Here is a 19387-nt window from a genome sequence, read left to right as displayed (position 1 = left end):
AGACAGTTCATGTAAAATCACTCAGCAGGGGGCGCCAATGAGCTCAGAAGAAAGGGCCCCCCAATCTAATGACAAAATAAAATCTATGCTGTATCCTGAGGCATGATGGGAGTGATATTCTGAATGGTAATGACAGTTTTTAGGAAAGACAATTTACATGTTTCGTCATTTGATTTGATATTTACTACGCTGTAAATGTCATGAATTGTTCCTGAGTTGTTCTTTTATTACCGCGGCTACTTCTGGAATCTTTAGTCGGCTCAGATGAGAAGCTGGTACGGTGGTGAAGTCTGCAGTAGAATATATCTTTCCATTCGGATTTTCCAGGTTGATGGATAGATCAGAATACTGCCAGGTAACTGTAAAGAAAGTTTCCGCCCCCGCTGTGCTGTCCATATACACTGTGTCACTGATGCACTGTGTGGGGTTCACACTGAAGGTCGCACTCTCCATCTGCCAGATTTAAAGAAAATTAAAGGGGTTATCCAGGAAAAAACTTTGTTTTATACATCAACTGGCTCCAGAAAGTTAAACAGATTTGTAAATTACTTCTATTACAAAATCTGAATCCTTTCAGTACTTCTGAGCTGCTGAAGTTGAGTTGTTCTTTTCTGACTAAGTGCTCTCTGATGACACCTGTCTTGGGAACTGTCCAGAGTAGAAGCAAATCCCCATAGCAAACCTCTTCTACTCTGTGCAGTTCCCGAGACAAGCAGAGATGTCAGCAGAGAGCACTGTTGCCAGACAGAAAACAACAACTCAACTTCAGCAGCTGATAGTTATTGAAAGGATTAAGATTTTTTAATAAGAGTAAGAGTAAGGTTAACCACTGTGGAAAATCCCTTCTATTAGATGATCACACAGGTTCCCCTATTACAGTGGTCTTCAAACTGTGGCCCTCCAGATGTTGCAAAACTACAATTCCCAGCATGCCCGGACAGCCGTTGGCTGTCCGGTCATGCTGGGAGTTGTAGTTCTGCAACATCTGGAGGGCCACAGTTTGAAGACCGCTGCCCTATTAGGACCCCCAGCACATCTGATTCTATGGGGAAACCTGGCAATTAAAGGGGTAGTCCAGTGGTGAAAAACTGATCCCCTATCCTAAGGATAGGGGATAAGTTTGAGATCGCGGGGGGTCCGACCGCTGGGGCCCCCTGCGATCTCTCTGTACGGGGCCCCGGCTCTCGGCCCAGATAGCGGGTGTCGACCCCCGCACGAAGCGGCGTCCGACACGCCCCCTCAATACATCTCAATGGCAGAGCCGGAGATTGCCGAAGGCAATGCTTCGGCTCTGCCATAGAGTTGTATTGAGGGGGCGTGTCGGCCGCCGCCTCGTGCGGAGGTCGACACTCCCCCTTCCCGCGGGCTGTCGGGGCTCCGTACAGGAGATCGCAGGGGGCCCCAGCGGTCGGACCCCCCGCGATCTGCAACTTATCCCCTATCCTTAGGATAGGGGATAAGTTGCTCACCACTGAGTCACCACTGGACTACTCCTTTAATGTCCGTCTCTCTGCAGCGCCACCACAGGGGAAATGCACAGTCACAGAAAACTGTAAGGTCATAAAATAACTTATGGAATGTAAGTTGGATAAAAAAGATACTAGATAAGAAGGCTGCATCATAATTTAAAGGGGTACTCTGGCCCCAAGACATCTTATCCCCTATCAAAAGAATAGGGGATAAGATGTCTGATCGCGGGGGTCCCGCCGCTGGGGACCCCCGCCATCTAGCATGCAGCACCCACCTGTAAGCACTGCAGGAAGCGCTGGAGGCTCTCAGTGTTATGCCTCCCGCCACGGGGACGGAGTATCGTGACGTCACGACTCCGCCCCCGTGTGACATCCCGCCTCGCCCCCTCAATGCAAGTTTATGGGAGGGGGTGTGATGGCAACTCATAGATAGGAGAAGATGAAATAGAAGTCGTAACACATAATGACTTTGATCTGTCCAATGTTCTTTAAAGGGGTACTCCCATGGAAAACTTTTTTTTAAATCAACTGGTGCCAGAAAGTTAAACAGATTTATAAATTACTTCTATTAACAAATCTTAATCCTTCCAGTACTTTTTAGGGGCTAAATACTACAGAGGAAATGCTTTACTTTTTGGATTTCTCGGATGCCATGACCACAGTGCTCTCTGCTGACCTCTGCTGTCCATTTTAGGAACTGTTCAGCGGAGTATATGTTTGCTATGGGGATTTTCTCCTTCTCTGGGCAGTTCCTAAAATGGACAGCAGAGGTCAGCAGAGAGCACTGTGGTCAAGACATCATAGGAATCTAAAGTAAACCGTTTCCTCTGTAGTATACAGCCCCTAAAAAGTACTGGAAGGATTAAGATTTTTTAATAGAAGTAATTTACAAATCTGTTTAACTTTCTGGCAGCAGTTGATTTAAAAAAATAAAAGTTTTCCATGGGAGTACCCCTTTAAGTCTGTCAGCAAACACTCTGGAATCCTGAATTTCCAGCTGTCGTTTCCAGTACTGAACTTCAGGGTAATCTTAGGCTGTATTCACATCTCGGTTTTACACTACGGGTGTCGGATCCGGCTGGGGGAGGGGCAAACCGGGCTCTCCCGGTTCTAGGTACGGTCACAAAACTGGATACGGGTCAAAAATGAGCCAACCGGAGTCACCGTTTGACTCCGGTCAGCTCATTAAAGTCAATGGAGTTCAGCGCTGGTCCAGCTGGGGTACGGGAGAGCCCGGTTTGCCCCTCTCCCAGCCGGATCCGGCACCCATAGTGTAAAACCGAGATGTGAATGCAGCCTTAAATGGACACTGTCAGATCCAAAAACTTTTTATATGTTGTTACTGATGAAAATGAAAGACAAAAAAAAAAATGACATGTACATGGTCAGTTGTTTATTTTTCCCATAGGATCTGACAGATACGCTTTAACTCTCACAAGACTGTGCAAGGAGAATCAGCAGTTCTAGCGGATAATTTAATTTTAGACTACCTTCCTGTCTATAATTATCCAATAATCTGGAATCAATCTAGAACTAAACTCCACCTTCTTCCTAATGTGTTATAGGATGTCATTTTGCGATCAATAGTTACAATATTAATAGTAGAATGTGTAGTATCCTATGAATTGGAGATCCACATTACCTGGCTGACCCTGGCGGAATTGCCTCCGTTTTCATTTGCAATTCCAACAAAGGCGTCAATCAAATCATGTGATTCCTCTTGATCTGCCACAAAATATTTCAGACCTCCTAAAGGAAGAAAAAAAAAAGGATTTTTGTTTCTACATTATTTCGCCTTTTTTTCATTTTTCAGAGGCCTATTTAAAGGGGTACTCCGGTGCTAAGACATCTTATCCCCTATCCAAAGGATTGGGGATAAGATGCCTAATCGCGTGGGTCCTGCCGCTGGGGACCCCCGTGATCTTGCACGCAGCACCCCATTACAATCAGTCCCCGGAGCACGTTCGCTCCGGGTCTGATTACTGGCGATCACAGGCGCCGTAGCATTGTGATGTCACGGCCCGCCCCCGTGTGACGTCACGCTCCGCCCCCCTCAATGCAAGCCTATGGGAGGGGGCGTGACAGCTGTGCAGCGGAATCCTATTGCCAGCAATGGGACTCTGCTGCACCGGAATATAAGAGAAAATAAAAAAAAAACATCTCCTATCAACTCTCTACATATCAACTCTTTATCTTGGGTCTTTCCCATAATAAAGGCCTCATAGTGAGTGGGACTTATGCAATTTTTTTTATAAACTTCCAGGATGAACAATAGAGGAACAGTACAATGCAATTCTAAGAAAAGATGTTGTACAATTGATATCTGACACGGAGTAACTAGGGTAAGTTACTGTGTCTCTGTCAAGGATGGCTCGAGGAGAGGCTTTCAAATGTGATTGACTTTGCTGTTATATACACCAGGAATATACACCAGACAGGATGTTGGTATAATATATCCTTTCTCAGCATACTCGCAGCTGCCCCAAACGAGTTCTGTTTAATTCCGGAAGTACTTGACAAAAGAGGAGGTTTAGTTATGACGTCAAATTCAGCATGTTACATTTTTATTGGTTGTTTGATTATTGCGTCCATATATATTAGCATATCTAGTGTCCAGGTTCCTCTACAGGGAAATTCCAGAGTTCTCTGTCCGTCAGATATTTTGTCTCTCACTTCTTATCTCGGTCGTGCCGGCGTTATGGCAAGGCCTCCATCGTAGATTGCAGATTGCAAGCTGGTTTATGGGTTAAGGGGTAGGTAACAAATATATTTTTCCATTTCAGCATATTAGTAGTAATATATTGATCAGTCATTAGAAACATAAGGGTCATCCCTATCATCTCCATATTGGCTTTGGCCTCTACTGGGGCCCTGACCTCGGCGGAGGCTAAAGGCAACCAATATGGAGACTGTGACTTCCAATGCATTCTCTATAGCAGTATTTCCCAAACAGGGTGCCTCCAGCTGTTGCCAAACTACAACTCCTATCATGCCCGGACAGCCTTTGGCTGTCCGGGCATGCTGGGTGTTGTAGTTTGGCAACAGCTGAAGGCACCTTGGTTGGGAAATTCTGCTCTGTAGCATTAGTCTGCTCTCTGCAACTCTCCTCCTGTTAACAAAAAACTACAATTCCCAGGATGATCTGATCCCAAGTGACTGACAGGGTATGCTGGGAGTTGTAGTTCTACCCCAACTGTACAGCCAGAGCTAGAAAAGCTATTCTCTTTAGTCATGCCAGACCCATAGGGGGTCGGCACTGAAGAACATTCAAGGGTTATTTATTCTATCGTACACATAGGGTTCATCTGGCAGACCCAGAATGCCCCTCACCCGTCATATCAGCAAGTTTCTCCAGTTCTTTGGTCGCCTCATTGCTCAGGGCTACGGTATGAATGACGACTCCGCTCTCTTCAATGTCAGAAAGGCAACGAATTGAACCTTTTATATCGTTTCCATCTGCCAATAATATTATTTCAGTACCAGGTAATGATCCGCTCTCCCTGTTGATCTGTGGGACGATACATTGAATTATTGGGGGACAGTCTAGTTGCTATGGACCCCTTAAAACACCACCCCAAACATACCTACCACTTAGGCTACTTTCACACTGCCGTTGCGCCCTGTCAAGAACGACCGTCAAACCGTTTTTTCCTGGGGGGGGGTTTGATGGGGGGGGGGGGGTTTGATGGCCGTCATTTTGACGGGGCGAAACGGGCAACAGCGGGTCCCGATGGACCCCATTATTGTCAATGGGGTCCATCGGGCACCGCTGTTTTTCCAGAAAGAGTAGCGGGAGAAAAAGTCGACGCAAGCAGTATTTTTTCTCCCGCTATTCTCCCCGGTGGCCCCAAACAAATAGCAATTTTAACATACCAAATAAATATCCATGTATGAACATCATACAACAACATAACATTTATAACATTTTTATCAGTCCCCGAGAAGAATTTGTAAATTACCCCTTTTAAAAAATCTTAATCCTTCCAGTACTTATTAGCTGCTGAATACTACATAGGAAATTATTTTCTTTTTGGAACACAGTGCTCTCTGCTGACATCATGACCACAGTGCTCTCTGCTGACATCTCTGTCCATTTTAGGAACTGTCCAGAGCAGCATATGTTTGCTATGGGGATTTTCTCCTACTCTGGACAGTTCTTAAAATGGACAGAGTAGGCTTCAGGCCTAGAGAGAGAATTTAGTGGCAGCAGCCCCTTATATATTAACAAAGCTCATTGGATAGCCAAACCTGTCAGTCCTGACCAATGGAACTCTGCGTATATCACATGACCCTAATATTGCTATATACAGTAATATGATATCTCATAAAATTACAATTCTGGTGCATTTTTGTTTCTAGAATTCTGAATGTCAGATTTAAATTTAAAAGTAAATGTATTAAAGGGGTACTCCGATGGAAAACATTTTATTTTTATTTTTTTAAATCAACTGGTGCCAGAAAGTTAAACAGATTTGTAAATTACTTCTATTAAAAAAAAATCTTAATCCTTCCAGTACTTATTAGCTGCTGAAAACTACAGAGGAAATTCTTTTCTTTTTGGAACACAGTGCTCTCTGCTTGACATCATGACCACTGTGCTCTCTGCTGACATCTCTGTCCATTTTTAGGAACTGTCCAGAACAGCATATGTTTTCCATGGGGATTTTCTCCTACTTTGGACAGTTCTTAAAATGGGCAGAGATGTCAGCAGAGAGCGCTGTGGTCATGATGTCAGCAGAGAGCACTGTGGTCGTGATGTCAGCAGAGAGCTCTGTGTTCCCAAAAAGAAAATAATTTCCTCTGTAGTATTCATCAGCTAATAAGTACTGGAAGGATTAAGATTTTTTTTTTAATAGAAGTAATTTACAAATCTGTTTAACTTTCTGGCACCAGTTGATTTAAAAAAATAAATAAATAAAAATACAGTTTTCCACCAGAGTACCCCTTTAATAAATTGACAACTGGGTGGTGCCATGCCCCTTGTCAAGAAGGTGTGTCGCCAGTCTGATACTGTCAGCACAGAATGGACAAGGTCACAGTGTGTAGGCAGTGTTTCCCAACCAGGGTGCCTCCAGCTGTGGCAAAACTACAACTCCCAGCATGCCCGGACAGCCTTTGGCTGTCCGGGCATGCTGGGAGTTGTAGTTTTGCCACAACTGGAGGCACCCTGGTTGGGAAACACTGGTGTTGGGACAAGAGGATTGTTTATCACCTGCTTTCCAGGAACAATAACAGAGGAACAACACATTGCTCCAGCATTATTTTATTCCAAATTTAAGTATTTCCTAAAGTAGACATATTAGGAAAGCGATCAGATCAACTTACCTTAAATGCCTCTAAAATACCAAGACAAAAGTCAGATCCGTAGTCTGATACTGTGGGTGGAAGTTTAGTTCTCAGATGTTCTCGGACGCTGTCATCAGTGATTTGTAGCAGCTTAGATGATGGATATGAGTATATAGAGACCTCGACAATACCAAGGTAAGTCCCCTCTGCAATGCTCTCAGTGAAGAACATGTCCGCTGCCTGACGTACTCTCCCAAATCGGTTGTTCTGCAATAGTGAAAGGGTTCAATTCAAATCTTACAAATAAATAAGGACATAATATGGCGCAGTCCATAGGCTACAATGGAAGCACATGGCCACTTAAAGGGGTACTCCGGTGAAAAACTTTTTTTTTTTTTTATTAAATCAACTGGTGCCAGAAAGTTAAACAGATTTGTAAATGACTTCTATTAAAAAAAAAATTCTTAATCCTTCCAGTACTTCTTAGCTGCTGAATACTACAGAGGAAATTCTTTTCTTTTTGGATCTCTTTTCTGTCTGCCCACAGTGCTCTCTGCTGACACCTCTGTCCATGTCAGGAACTGACCAGAGCAGCATATGTTTTGCTATGGGGATTTTCTTCCACTCTGGTCAGTTCCTAAAATGGATAGAGATGTCAGCAGAGAGCACTGTGGTCGTGATATCAGCAGAGAGCTCTGTGTTTCAAAAAGAAAATAATTTCCTCTGTAGTATTAAGCAGCTAATAAGTACTGGAAGGATTGAGAAGTAATTTACAAATCTGTTTAACTTTCTGGCACAAGTTGATATAAAAAAAAAATGAAGTTTTCCACCGGAGTACCCCTTTAAGCTGCTCATACACATTCAGAAGCTGTCTGATATGTTTTCTGATCCCTAATATAATTTTTGAATAGCATTTTATATTTTGTGCGTGTATACATAAATTATTGGGTATTTTTGTATTACATTGTAATGCTGATCCTGAGTTATATCCTATATTATACTCCAGAACTGTACTCACTATTCTGCTGGTGAGGTCACTGTGTACATACATTACATTACTTATCCTGTACTGATCCTGCGTTATATCATGTATTATACTCCAGAGCTGTACTCACTATTCTGCTGGTGAGGTCACTGTGTACATACATTACATTACTTATCCTGTACTGATCCTGAGTTATATCCTGTATTATACTCCAGAGCTGTACTCATTATTCTGCTGGTGAGGTCACTGTGTACATACATTACATTACTTATCCTGTACTGATCCTGAGTTATATCCTGTATAATATCCCAGAGCTGTACTCACTATTCTGCTGGTGAGGTCACTGTGTACATACATTACATTACTTATCCTGTACTGATCCTGCGTTATATCATGTATTATACTCCAGAGCTGTACTCACTATTCTGCTGGTGAGGTCACTGTGTACATACATTACATTACTTATCCTGTACTGATCCTGAATTATATCTTGTATTATACTCACTATTCTGCTGGTGAGGTCACTGTATACATACATTACATTACTTATCCTGTACTGATCCTGAGTTATATCCTGTATTATACTCCAGAACTGTACTCACTATTCTGCTGGTGGTGGGGTCACTGTGAACATACAAAACATTACTTTTCCTGTACTGATCCTGAGTTATATCCTGTAGATCTTTTATTAAAATTTCAAACATAACAATAAAAAAATTACAAAACATAAACATATCATATCCGACAGAACATAATCAATATAATGATCATAAAACCATCACCATAGCATAAAATACAACACCGGTCCACCCCACACTCATTCCTGCACACAAACAAATATATACAATATTTACAAAAGACATATTCCTATAATACCCATTATACCCATACCATACTAATAAACTATATACACTAATACTAAATGTGAATTTCCTGGCCCAGTTGCAATACCAAAAACCCAATACCAGTAATATACCAAAAAGAATAACAACAACAACAATAATAATATATACAAAATAATAAAAACCAACACAAACAAAATAACACCACATTTTTTTTTTTTTTTTTTTTTTTTTTTTTTTTTTTTTTTTTTGGCCCTGAGCTGGTCCCGCATCCCATGCCCCCAGTACATGTTACCAGACGTCCATGAACCAGTCCAGGATTTTCTGTATATATAAAAGTCCCATACAAACCCCCTCCCCCCTTTTTAACCCACCACCCAACCTAAACTAAACCCAAACCCCAGGTGGCATCACACAATATATACAATATATACATTACATAAAATATACACAGACTAACAATATATACAATACATAAGTATACAAATAGACTACAACAATAAATACAATAACAAATACATATAACAATATAAGCCAAACAACAAACCCCTAAAGCTCAAGTTCAGCGCCTGCAAGCCCTATATTACCATAAACCAACTGCTCAAAACAAAAAGACTAATGTGCCAGCATTAGCCCACCACCAGGGGGAGACAACAGGCTAAGGCACTTTAAAGGCAGAGCCCCTCCATAGACGAGAGGCCCTGCCAGCACCCAGCCTCTCGTACTCCAGAGAACGCACCTTCACCAGGTCACCGAGAATGTTCCTAACCACCACATCCACAGGGAGGATTTTACGCTGCGTCGACACTAAACACCGTGCGTTCCACGTGTAGTACCTGACCACTGAGCTGACTAGGAATAAAGTGCACTGGTCCCAGCCTCCAAGGTTTCTGAATGCCCCATAGGCCCATTCCGCATAGGAGAGACTGGCCAGCCGAGGCCAACCAATGGAAGCGCCCACCCTGTTGTAAACCTCTGTGTTAAAGGGACAATGAAGCAGAAAATGCTCCATGCTTTCCAGCATGCCTCCACACTCTTCGCGGGGACATCCCCGGTCATCAGAGCTCCTGCACTTCAGATTGTCCCTCACACACAGTTTCCCATGGAAGCAGCGCCAAGTCAAGTCCCAAAACTTCAAGGGGATCCTGATAGAATTCAAAAGCTCTAAACCCACCTCCAGATCCCGACTTGGGCAGTCCTGGAGCGCCAATGGCCTCTGGAAATGAGAAGACAGGACCCTCTTGTCAAGGAATTTCCTCGACAGAGTCCTAATCTCCCCCATCCCCAGACCCCACCGACGAATAACCTTCAGAACCGGGGTAGCATAAGCCGGGAGATGTCCGTGTGGTGTGCGAAGATCCTTCACTTGCCCTCCTGTCTCCCATTCCTGGAAGAAAGGCCGAAACCATCCCCTACAGGAGGATACCCACGGAGGAGCCCTCTCTGACCAGAGGTTTGCTATATTGGTCTTAAGAAAGGTATTCACTAGGAACACCACAGGGTTGACCATACACAACCCCCCTAGTCTCCTTGTACGGTAAGTAACCTCCCTCTTCACTAGGTTCAGTCTATTCCCCCATAACATCTGGAAGAACACACTGTAGACCCGGGTCCAGAGAGGTTCTGGCAACATACATACACTGCCCAGATATATCAACAAAGGGAGCAGGAATGTTTTGATCAGGTTAACCCTTTCCCGGAGGGTCAAAGACCAACCCTTCCACTGATCCACCTTCTGAGCGGCGATCTTAAGCCTGCTGTCCCAGTTTTGTTTGGGGTAATCCCCTTGGCCAAATTCAATGCCGAGAACTTTTGAAGATTCCTGGGGCTCTGGAAGGGCGTCCGGGAGATCAAAACTAGGATCTCCCCCTCCCAGCCAGAGACTCTCACACTTATCCTGGTTGATCTTGGACCCGGATGCCTCCGAGTAGCGGTCCACCTCTGACATCACCCATCTGACCTCCTCTTGTGAGGAGACAAACACAGTGACATCATCAGCATATGCTACCGCCCTCAGAGCCGAATCCGGCACCGCCAGGTCCATTCTCACCCCCGCCAACGGTCCACAATCAATCCTCCTAAGGAAAGGATCAATTGCAAACACGTACAGCAAAGGGCTTAAAGGACAACCCTGACGGACACCAGACCCAACCTCAAAGGAGCGACCAATCCAACCATTCACAAGCGGGAAACTCTCTGCCCCTGCATACAAGGTCTTAAGCCAATCAACAAACCCCCCCGGCAGGCCATATCTCAGAAGAACAGACCAGAGGTACTCATGGTTAACCCGATCAAACGCTTTTGCCTGATCCAAGGACAGCAAGTACCCCTTCCAGTGGCCAGCCCTACCCTGCTCCACAGCCTCCCGGACACCGAGCACAGCACTAAATGTACTGCGGCCCGGAACAGAGCAATGCTGAGCCCCCGAAAGGAGCCGGGGTGCAAACTCCACCAGCCGGTTAAACAGCACTTTTGCCAGAATCTTTCTGTCCGCATTGAGAAGAGCTATGGGACGCCAATTCTCAATGTGGGACGGGTCTTTACCCTTTGACAAGATGATCAGCGCTGACCTCCTCATTGTCTTTGGCAGAGTGCCCGAGGATAGACACTCATTAAAAACCGCAGTCAAGAGGGGAACCAAAGTGTCCTTAAAGGTCTTGTAGAACTCAGATGTTAAGCCATCCGGACCGGGTGACTTCTTGAGGGCAAGCCCATCAATCGCCATCCTGACTTCCTCTTCCCGGATCATCTCTGTCAAAATGTCAAGAGAGGGGTCTACTCCTGGTTCAGGGATGGTTTCAGCCAAGAAAGCTGATACCTTATCTCGATCTAGATCCTTCCTTCCCAAGAGGTGCGAGTAGAAGGATCTGACGACCTCCAGGATCCCTGATCTGGACCTTTTCAAGGATCCCGTACTATCAATCAGTCCTGAGACTATTTTACTATTCACTGACATCTTGCAGTTTCTGTAAGGGTCGGGCGAGCGGTACTTCCCGTAATCCCTCTCAAAAACCAAAGATGCGTGTCTGTCGTACTGGCACTTCATCAACAAGGACTTCACTCTGGAGATATCCTCTCGGCTACCTCCAGTCGAGACAAGGTTCTCAAGTTTCTTCCTCAGGCCCTGGTACAAACGGTACTTGTTTAGGCTTCTGAGGCCCGAGAGCTGGCGGAAGAATCTCGCAACCCTTTTCTTGAAGATCTCCCACCACTCTGACTTACTGCTACAAAGGCCCAGCAATGGTACCTGGCTCTGAAGAAAATCCTCAAAGGACTGTCTTATCTCCGCTTCTTCCAAGAGAGACGAATTCAGCTTCCAATAGCCTCTGCCCATCCGGGGGGTCTCTGTGACATTCAGAGAAAACAAAATTAAACAGTGATCGGAGAACTCCACCTCAACAACAGATACTGCTGAAGAGACGGCTTCCTCCTTCAAATAAAACCTGTCTATCCTAGACCTACAACTACCCCTATGATAGGTGAATCCCGCGTGGCCTGGGGTGTACCGGATGTGGACATCCACCAGGCGAGCCTCACTTGCTATGCTATTAAGGGCGACGCTATCATAAGTCAGCTTGTCTCTGGAACCTCCCCTATCTTGGGGCCTCGTGACAGCATTGAAGTCCCCTCCAAAGACCACCTGCCGACTTGTAAAAAGATAGGGCTTGATCCTCATAAAGAGACACTTCCGGTCCCACTTAGACTGTGGGCCGTAGATGTTAATAAGGCGAAGTTCTTGTCCCTTCATGAGGACATCTAAGATCAGGCACCTCCCCATTTCTAACTCGATAACCCGTCGGCATTCTACCGCTGAAGTAAAAAGGACCGCCACTCCGCTATACGGCTCGGCCCCAAGAGACCAGTAGGAGGGCCCATTCCTCCACTCTCTTTTAGCCTTGTAGATAGATGACATATCTGTTAGCCTGGTCTCCTGCAAAAATAAAATATCAGCATTAATGTGGGCAAAAAAATCATAGGCCGCAAATCGAGCTGTATCTGACTTAATGCTGGCAACATTAATGGATGCCAGAGTCAACGGAGAGGGTGCCGCCATCGAGGGTGATTGAGTTAGATAGCTTTCTTTTTCCCACCATCCTTCCCATCCACCCCACCACCCTCCTCATCAGATGATGGTTTACCCCTTTTTAGTGAGATGGATGTGTCCATTTTCCCATTATATACATTTTCCTCGTCCCCTGACTCTGGGCCAGTCTCCCCCCCTGAAGACAAAGATTCCCCAGGGAGAGAGGACTCAGCGTCTCCTGTGAGCCCCCCCGCAACATCCGGAACCTCACCCCCCGCCTCCTCCCCCTCCGAAGAGGAAATGTCGCGGAGGGCTCGGAACCGGTTGGAGAGACCAATCAGAGGGAGATCAGTTGTACCTTCCTTTGGCATCTGGCGGGTGGGAGAAGATATTACATCTCCTCTTTTTTTATTCCTCCGAGTACCCCGCTTTGTTTCTGCCCATCCCCCACTGTCCTCATCCGCGCTCTCACCATGGGAGGACAGTGAGGAGACGGCATCCCCCTCTTTGTGGATCCTCCCAATCTCCTCATCCAGTTCACTATCCCCCAGGGCCTCAGCAGTAAGACTGGCCGCAGGGACAGGATCAGGAGTCACCCCAGTTGGTTGATGCTCCTGTGAGTCCTGAATCTCCCTATCCCTTTGGCGCTTCTTGAGACGCCTCAGTTGGGCAGGCGTCTTCTGCTTACTTTTCTTCCCTGGCCCCTGCACCCCTTCATCCCCGACGGCCATCGCCCCAGCAGAATCCACCTCAAGGCTTACTCCCACCGGGGCAACAACCGCGTTGACAAAAGAACGAGGGCAGCGACTGAATGGGTGACCTAAGTCACCACACAGGTGACACCTAATCTCCGCACAAGATGCAGCGAGATGACCTATTTCCCCACACAGAGTGCACTTCTGCACAGTGCAATTGGCACTAAAATGCGTGGGGTCACCACATCTGTGACAGAGCTTCGGCTGACCCTGGTAGAAGATCTGGATACGATCTCTTCCGAGGAAGGTCGCAGATGGTATATGGGTAACTGTGTTTCCTGAACGCCTCAGTTTGACCATAAACGTCCAGGCCCCTGACCAGATGCCATATTCATCCCTGTTCTTTTTTGGGACCTCCACCACCTCTCCATACCGACCTAGCCACGTCATGATGTCAATACAAGAGAGTGATTCGTTACGGGTTAAAACTGTCACTTTCTTGACATTATTTTGGCGAGACACCGCCTGAATGGCAAAGTCTCGCCAGCCGGGTTCATTCTTTATCAGCTCATAATTCGACCAGAAGAGCTCAAGCCCCTCCGGCCGAACAAAGCTGATATCAAACTCAGGGGTACCATAAGGATGTATTAAGGCGTAGATGTCAGCTGCCTTAAAGCCCAACTTCAGCAGAAGCTCAACAACTTTAGATCTTGGAGGACATGTATCACTGCCTCTCCATCTCAGCCGGACCACATTCCTACGGAGACCACCTGGCCCGGCTGTAGGGAGGGACCACACATTATCCCCCCCTCTCTCCTCTCGGAAGGCTGAAAGACCATGTCTCTCTATCCAGAAGGATAGATCAACCTCCCTACCCTCTACATTGATCGATCTCTCCCCTCTCCTTAAGGCCCCCAGGAGACGCTGCTGCAAACTGCTCTCCCCAGAGCCAGAGGACGAGGAAGGTGCCCCCCTCCCCCCAGCGGTGACATTTGCGTAGCTGCGTACCGGTGCTGCCACCGCTGGGGGTGCAACTGGACCAGGCCCTACATCCCCACCACTAATCTGCGCCCCTTCACCACCCTCCTCCACATAATCCATACCCAAACCATTGTCACATGTTTTAGCTAATGTGCCCCCCATACCTCCACCCGTGCTACAGCCCAAACCACCATTCAAAGCCCCAGACAAATTATTAACAGATACATTCACTCCTTCATTCACTTTTACATTAACTTTCTCACTCATACTGGCTGGACCGGTGTGTTCTGGTGCAGATTTTGTACCATCAGCATCACTGGGTACCAGAGCTGGAGCCACCACCACAGGACAGGTCACCGGTCCCTTATACAAGGACCGGGAAGCCTGCCTAGCCTGCTTATTAGCGGCCCCAGCCCTGTTTTTATTGGTACCCTCCGCCTCATCAGTACTGGAGTTTCCTGCTCCTGGGCGCCGCTGATCTGGATCAGCGGCGCCAATACAAAATAGGGGTTTAAGTCCAGTCTTTCTGGGAGGCGAAGACATCTTAGCCCCGGCAGCTCCTCCACGACGACACCGCTGCTCCAAAGGAACAGCAGTGCCAACGCTCAGAGCCACCGGAGCTCCCGCAGCCGACTCTGGCACAAAATCGCCCCCCCCTCCCGTTAGGGAGCAACCCAATGTGCCAGAGCCCTTACTGCCCATCGCTGGGCAAATATCACTGTCCGACCTCACAGCCGATACACTGTCTGCTCCACCACTGTTACTGCAAACAGCTATGGAGCTCACCGCCACACTAGACTCCATACTCTCCCCACTCTCCTGCACTGAGTCCACAGCAGAACTCAGGCTGGGCTGAGAAATGGGGTTCACACAGTGAGCTGACCCTGCGGCCAGTCCGGGGGGTTCAGGGAGGGGGGTATATACAAATGTTACCTGCTCCTGGAGCTTGGTCTTCTTTGACTTCTTCTTTTTCCTTCCCCCAGGTGCCTCCTCTGGTAACTCATGTCCAAACGTGAAGTCCTGGAGGCGACCTGGGGACTCCAGGAGCTGGATCTGGGCCATCAGCGCCCCTCCCTGGTGACTGGTGCTACTCTCATCCCCCGAACCACCAGGGCCGCAGCCAGATGACATTGCCACTTGCCCTGCAGGGAGCCCACTGTATGGGGTGAGATGTTGCAGACCCCCGGGTGGATTTGGCTCAACATTATCGGCCTCCACAACGTCTCCTTCCTCCTCCACCCGTGGCTGAAGCCCCCTCAGCTTTCTTTGCTTCTCCCTCTCCTTTTCTGCAAAGCGATCTTCATTCTGAAGCTTTTCTTTAAATGGCCCGCTGTTCTCCAAAATAAAAGTTTTCCTTTTCTTTAGATTGCTGATGCTGGTTTTAAGCTGTTTAATCCTTGCTGACAGCTCAGCCTTCTGGTGTTTTGACGCAGTTTCCATTAAGGCTTTTGCCTCCTGTACCTCCTCCTGGAGCCTATACAAGCTGCTCCTTGCTTCTTTATATCCCTGAAGTATCTCTGCAACACGGGATCCATAGGTGGTTCCAGGCTCCTGGGCCCTGGGCATTGCCCAATCCTCCTCCACACCTCCATGGGCATTTGGCTTTGCTCCAGGAGGAGTATCACAGTCCATAGTACCTGTAGTACCTTTTGTTGGAGCAGCCTTGCGGCTGCTCTTCGTCTCCATGGGCTCAGGAGGTGCTGGAGATACATCGCTGCATCTCCTGGCAGAGCGCCTTAACCCAGAGACCTCTGGTGCAGTTCCTGATGCTGGTCCCTCTGCAACTGGTCGCTGGCTCCCCCTGCCCCCCGCGGACCTACTTCGGGGGGCAGGTGTTGGGGTTCTCCGCTCTTCGCTCATACCAGGAAACGAACCCCCCCTCTGGGGAAAGGAAGGTCGCCCCTGGGAGAGAGGTGGATCACTCTCAAGGTCGAGCACACCAAACGCTCACAGGAAGCTCAAACAGGAAGATGCTCCCTCTAGTGGCCAGACTCCAGAGCTGTACTCACTATTCTGCTGGTGAGGTCACTGTGTACATACATTACATTACTTATCCTGTACTGATCCTGAGTTATATCCTGTATTATACTCCAGAGCTGTACTCAATATTCTGCTGGTGAGGTCACTGTGTACATACATTACATTACTTATCCTGTACTGATCCTGAGTTACATAATGTAACCGGGGGTTCAGATGTTGGACCCCCACCAACCTTACACTGATCGCCTATCCTGCTGGAGCACAATTTATGTATAATTAAGAATAAAAAGTCGTCAGTGATCACCGTGTTCATGCTTTGCGAGACATCTATCAGCAGAGTGATCACTCGCTCCTTGTATCGCAGAAGAGAGAAGGTCGGTTCAGACATGTTGAAATCTTCTCTTGGTGCAGCTGAAACAATATCCCTGTGATTCCTAATAATGTCCCATGTACTGCGACAGTCACACATCCGATTCTGCATCGTTGGAGCTTCTATATTATGAGACGTCTCATCACAGAATTCAGATACCTGTATATAGGGAATACATAAAGTGTATACATTCTATATGAATGCAACTTTATTTATAACATGATACATTCTCATCAAGCTTATGAGGTCTTAGAGCTAAATATTGGGCATAGTTATAGGGCATTGTTTTCCAACCAGCGTACCTCCAGATGTTGCTATACTACAACTCTCAGCATGCTGGAAGTTGTAGTTTTTCAACAGCTGGAGGCACTCCATTTGGCAACACAGTGCTATTGAGGGTGCAGAGGTAGAGGTGGCACCTAGGCATTGGAGCCCGAGGGAACTCAAAGGCCTCCATACCACTTAAAGGGGTACTCTAGCGCTTAAAAGTGCACACACAGTGCACTATCTTCTATTGTGTTATCTACTATACACAGTGCATTGTCCTCTGTTGTGTTATCTACTATACACAGTGCACAGTTCTCTATTGTGTTATCTACTATACACAGTGCACTGTCCTCTATGTTATCTACTATGCACAGTGCACTGTCCTCTGTTGTGTTATCTACTATACACAGTGCACTGTTCTATATTGTGTTAGCAGTGGCACCTAGGCATTGGAGCCTGAGGGGACTCAAAGGCCTCTATACCCATTAAAGGGGTACAGTGCACTGTCCTTTACTGTGTTATCTACTATACACAGTGCACAGAGTAAAAATGACAGTTTTTTCAACCGTAAATGACTACATAAGGGCATATATGTAAGGTTTTGGGTCCGTTAAGGGCGATTGTAAAGTTAAAAAAAAATTTTATTTACATTTTTTTTACGGTCTGTGAATATGGCCTTATAATAGTTATTAGTGTTGAGCGGCATAGGCCATATTCGAATTTGCGAATATTCGCGAATATATGGGCGAATATTCGTCATATATTCGCGAATATTCGTCATATATTCGTAATATTATCGTTTTATTTTTGCATATGCGAATATTCGCACATGCGAAAATTTACGTATACAAAAATTAGCATAAGTGTAAATTCGCGTATGCAAAAATTAGCATATGTAAATTTTCGCATGTGCGCAAATTCGCATGCCAGTCTCACACAGTAGTATTAGAGCCTTCTTTACACCACACAAGCTGGAAGCAGAGAGGGATGCTCACTGTGATGTTTACTGTGAAAAAAAAAAAAAAATAAAAAAAAAACGAATATTCGGAATTACGAATATATAGTGCTATATTTGCGAATATTCGCGAATATGCGATATTCGTGAATAAAATTTGCATTGCGAATATTCGCGAGCAACACTAATAGTTATCCTCTGTAGGCCTTTCTATTCAACGACGCACCCGGTGAGCTGTGGAGGATATATGGTTCATATGGAAAGAATTTTGTTCCAATTGTTCTGTTTTATTAAAACTTGTGTGAAATTTTTTTTTAAATTGTAAATGTAAGAAAAATCCTAATGCCAGCATTTTGCTGTAAAGTTAATAGATTTGAATAACACATTTTTTAATTCCACATTGCACTCACAGAATGGAGACCAGGGGAATACATCAAAGATTCACCAGCTGATAGAGTCTTTTCAGGGAAGAAAGTACAACCTTTTGCAAACAAGCCTGTGCTGGGATCAATGCTACATGGCCTTGTTACACAGGAAGGTCCCACATGTGGCACTCTGTAAGTACCATTGATATTAGCTGAACACCTAGAAAGTGCATGAAAAACATTTAGGTTATATCTTCTAATAAAGTTATGGTATGTTCTTCAGCACACGTTGATCATTCTGGTAAAATGTGTATTTGGCTTAAAAAATTAAACATTTTCAGGTATTCTGAGATAGTGTATGGGGCCCTTGATCAAGGCCATTGATCTCTAAACTGTGGGCCTAAAGATGTTGAAAAACTACAACTCCCAGCATGGCTGGACAGCCAGAGGCTGTCCAGGCATGCTGGGAGTTGTAGTTTTGCAACATCTGGATTTCCACAGTTTGGAGACCACTGCTGTAAATAGCTAGACTTCCAGCATTGGGCTTGGTATATCAATCATGCAGGGCATGGAGGGGTGGAGGAGGCATGAATGCTACAGCTGAGAATTGTAGTTTTGCAACATCTGGAGGTCCACAGTTTAGAGGCCACTGCTGTTTAGGGTTAGGCTTCCAGCATTGAGCTGTGTATATCAATCATGCAGCGAAGGGAAGGGTGGGGGAGGGAGGAGGCCCGCATGCTACAGCTGGGAATTGTAGTTTTGCAATATCTGGAGGCCCACCTTTTGGACACCACTGATCCAAGACCATCAGCCAAATTGAAGAGTGTCTACAAAAAGTGTCTTGGTTCTGGAGGACCCAGTATACCTGTGCATTAAATGATGAAAAATGTGTAATGCTTCATATCACCAGTGGTGGTGCTGCAAAGAAACTGAACACTTTCTGTCAGGTATCCCCTACTACTGTGGTCCAAGTACTAGGATACCATGTGATCAACTTATGGATAGTGGATCCTCCTAAGAAATAGGGATGGTTAAAAACTGAGAACCTCTTTTACTGTTTCCTTTAGCCCCTTTTTGGGGACTTAGGGGACTGTAAAGTGGGTGAACCAACTAGATTTCTGACTGGGTCATAATAAGTCTGGTTACATCTATGACCATGCTACTAAAT

General features: G+C 46.0%; 1 protein-coding gene across 1 annotated transcript in view; it reads right to left on the bottom strand.

Annotated features, from left to right (window-relative positions):
- Nucleotides 1-19387, bottom strand: part of LOC130283216 (calcium-activated chloride channel regulator 1-like) — a 45139-nt gene that overhangs the window by 13787 nt on the left and 11965 nt on the right. Inside the window, exons 5-10 of the mRNA XM_056532420.1 lie at nucleotides 18265-18439; nucleotides 16567-16791; nucleotides 6795-7022; nucleotides 4800-4977; nucleotides 3112-3218; nucleotides 232-453 (exon numbers count right to left, since the gene is read on the bottom strand). Coding sequence (XP_056388395.1) covers nucleotides 232-453; nucleotides 3112-3218; nucleotides 4800-4977; nucleotides 6795-7022; nucleotides 16567-16791; nucleotides 18265-18439 — 1135 coding nt within the window. The remainder of the gene's footprint in view (nucleotides 1-231; nucleotides 454-3111; nucleotides 3219-4799; nucleotides 4978-6794; nucleotides 7023-16566; nucleotides 16792-18264; nucleotides 18440-19387) is intronic.

The sequence above is a fragment of the Hyla sarda genome, chromosome 7 (assembly GCF_029499605.1).
Source record: "Hyla sarda isolate aHylSar1 chromosome 7, aHylSar1.hap1, whole genome shotgun sequence".
In the NCBI taxonomy this organism is placed as follows: domain Eukaryota; kingdom Metazoa; phylum Chordata; class Amphibia; order Anura; family Hylidae; genus Hyla; species Hyla sarda.
This window is presented reverse-complemented; position numbering and strand designations above follow the sequence as displayed.